Genomic DNA, 3496 nt, shown 5'->3' on the forward strand with positions numbered 1-3496 from the left:
TCGTTTGTCTTAATTTATAATAAAAAGAAACACACGAATTTTTTATGATTTTGTAAAAAAAAAAAACAGTGGGAGAGGGTGTTGCCTGTCCTAAAGAAAGATGTGAGCTGCTTATTATTATTATTATTATTTTGGGTTCATGTTCATTTCGGTAATTATGTACAGAAGCTGGTATTAATGTCTGTTTTAAATGAATTTCTGCCTTTTGGAAACTGTTTTGCATTGACACGCGTAAGACTCATTGATGATATTATAAAAATATAGGATATAGTAGAGGGACGAAAATGAAAATTTGATCAATTTGAATGATACCATTGTTGATGTTAACAAATTCATTTTATGATCGGAGTTACAAAGTACAAATGAAGGGTGGATCAACATTGATCATAGTAATGTTATTGTTCTAAGATTAAACAAAGCTACAAAGCCCTCTGTTTATTCAAATTTGGGTGGAGTTTTGGATGTTAAATTTAAGACGCGGCTGCAAAACCATGTTGAGAATCACCAAAAACCAAGTTCAAAATCATGGCTAATCTGACCCCTCCTTGAGCAATTCTTTTCATTACTATAGGCATCCTTGAATTGAAGTATTCATCTGCAACCAAAAACAAGACACTATGAAGAGTACAAACACCTATGGTATATTTTAACCTTTTAAAAATTCAATTCCAATTCAATCGGTAGGAGTTCAGTAAGGACTAGAACATGATCAAATTATAGGGACTGAATCTACAACTTATGCATTATACAGGGACTAATAGAAAATTTTGACCTTGTTTTTCCAAAGCTTTAAGCAATAATATAACATACCTGCCAAGGTTTGTCCAGGCTCTACGCCTTTGTAGCCCCATTTGCAAGCTAGGTTTATGCTCTCATTAGCATACCTACTCATATGAAAATGGTAGCTTTTATTAAACATATCATCAAGCAAGCAAAAACTCATTTTCTTTTTTCTCTGAAATTACCAGATGGGATAGAAAAAAAATTTGGTTTGACCCTTCTACTATGCTAAATTTTGTGATTTAATTGTTGTATTTTAATTTGACATAATAGCTAACTCCATTAACTATTTAGGTTAAGATTTAAATGTGAGATTTTTAAAAACAATCTAAAAAAAATTTATGTCAATATGATGGGTTAGAACGAGTAATTTTAAAAAAAATCATTTTAAAATATGAATGGAAAAAGTTAACGATGTTAACTATTTGAACCAGCTAATAACATTCAAGAATAAAATTTGAGAGTAGATAGGGACCCCAACTTGGTTAAATGAAAAAAGTAGTAATTTTAGCTCCTAAAAAAATCAATTAATTTAAGCCCTTCTATCTCTTTGGTTAGATGGAAATTTTTCCAACTTTAGCTTCTAAAAATTAATAATTTAATTTTAATCTATTTTAGCTGATTAAATGGAAAAATTGCATTTTTATCCTCCCAAAATTTAATAATTCAATTAAGTTCTTTAAAGTTTTAACAAAAAAGTTTTTGGCTTTGGCATCCAAAAGTTTTATAATTTTATGTTGACTTCACCTTGAAGACATTGTAAAAGTAAATAGACCAAAATACGCCAAATTAAAATATAAAGACTAAATCTCAAGTTTAAACTTATTAAAGTACCAAAATCAAAATTTGACCACGTTTTATAATTGATCGAAAGAGGGTAGAAATCTTACTTGTTCGAGCATGTAAGAAGATCATCACATTCTTCCCATGATGCTACATCATCAAACCAGATTCCCTATATGAAAGCAACAATCATTATGTTTAAATACAAATACTAAGCTAGAATTTGTATAGTAATTAGGGACTAAATTGAACTTACATCAGTAAAGTTCCCTACTAAGTCCTCTTGAAGGCTGTCCAAGTTCTTTTCATAGTAATCTGCTAGAGCTGTAAGGATGATCTCCCTATCCCATACCTATATATATAAACACATACACATTGTTGAAATATTTCATAAAATGTGACTAATTAAATCACTCAATTTAGCTATAAGTTTAGTTTAACCACAGACACTCACATGGTGCAGGTTAGATTTATGCCTAAACCATCGAACCGAGATGGTGTTTCCGCCTTCGTCGGTCGTAAAACCGACGTGCATCGGCTGATGGATATCTCCTATGAAGTGTGACAAGAACAATAAGGCTTCTGTCATGTTATCTGCAGGGGACAAAAGAGGTCATCCGGTATCGAATTCAAGGAAACGACAACATGAATCATGGACGAGTAAATACGATTTTCTTACATCGACGATCTGATGTTCCTTCCCTGTAGTGCACAAGCTGTGAGGTGAAGTTTTGGATTGCACCAGCAACGCACATGTCCTTCACACCATTAGTATCATGACAGTCCCCTAAAACAAAAATGAGCAAATGTGCATTATTCATACACAATCCAAGTGATCTTTTATATTATTTTATGACCAAAAAATTGCTGGGATTTCAGCTTACTCGAGTACTCATACGAGCAAGCATTATCCGGAGTATCGATGAAATGAAGTGGACTCGTCCATCGATACTTATACCAATGCCGGATTTGGTCCGGCCATACGCAAAGGGACGAAAGGTCTCCATTAGCATAGTCAGGCAACAAATTTTCAACAGCTGCTGCTGCCTCAGGCTCTAAAAGACCCTATACCAAAATTTCCATACACGGTCCATCAAATACTAATCAAAGCACAAAAAAGTACCAAAAGAGCAATTCAACGAACAGTACCTGAGCTATCCGGCATGTTAAAACATGACCTTCTTTGCTCCAACCATGGGTTCTAGGCACTAAAACCAGTGTCAGAGCCACCAACAATGAAGACAACCTCCACAACACGACCATATTCCTCAATGTCTTGTCTTTCCTGCTATTGTTTTACTAGTTTTGGCAACTCAATAACAATGGGGTTCATGTAATGTATATAAACACAATAAGTGGTCTAGATTCTCACTGTTTTTCACGTTAACTACCTCAAGGTTGACCTGACATGGAAGCAAGTGGGAGCATTATTCTGGTATATGTGATGTGATGTAGATCAATGATGAACATAGAGTTAATTAATTATTAATCATTAATCAAGGATGATTAATGATGGGTGTACGTAAGTAAGTTTGGTGTATGTAATAGTTTATAAGGTTAGTTAATTATATATATGGTTAAAATATGCCATAAGTTCTTGTACTTTTTGAAAATTTAGAATTTAGTCCCTCTACTTTTATTTCCAAGAATTTAGTCCATCTATTTTTCATATTTCAAAATTCAAATCCAATTGTTAATACTGTTAAACTTTTTGTTGTGACATTTTGAAATAAAAAAAACTCACTTAATAACCATGCGATTAAAAAAATAATGTTATAAATTTAAATTTAACAAAATAATAATGTACAGTATTAATAACCGAAGTTGAATTTGAAAATTAAAAAGTAAAAGAGCTAAATTCTTGAAAATGAAAGTAAAAAGACAATTTCAAATTCTCGAAGAGTATAGGGGTTTATGAGATATTTTAACCTAT

General features: G+C 32.3%; 1 protein-coding gene across 1 annotated transcript; it reads right to left on the reverse strand.

Moving 5' to 3' along the window:
• Nucleotides 1–291: 291 nt before the first annotated feature.
• On the reverse strand, nucleotides 292–2949 carry LOC107942074 (endonuclease 1). The gene is made up of 8 exons (XM_016875719.2): nucleotides 2713–2949; nucleotides 2448–2628; nucleotides 2243–2350; nucleotides 2018–2157; nucleotides 1820–1915; nucleotides 1671–1735; nucleotides 811–884; nucleotides 292–595 (listed from the first exon to the last, which is right to left on the reverse strand). Exons 1-8 carry the CDS (start codon nucleotides 2824–2826, stop codon nucleotides 471–473), a joined length of 903 nt encoding a protein of 300 aa, XP_016731208.1. The 5' UTR covers nucleotides 2827–2949; the 3' UTR covers nucleotides 292–470.
• Nucleotides 2950–3496: the final 547 nt, after the last annotated feature.

The sequence above is a fragment of the Gossypium hirsutum genome, chromosome D10 (assembly GCF_007990345.1).
Source record: "Gossypium hirsutum isolate 1008001.06 chromosome D10, Gossypium_hirsutum_v2.1, whole genome shotgun sequence".
In the NCBI taxonomy this organism is placed as follows: Eukaryota; Viridiplantae; Streptophyta; class Magnoliopsida; order Malvales; family Malvaceae; genus Gossypium; species Gossypium hirsutum.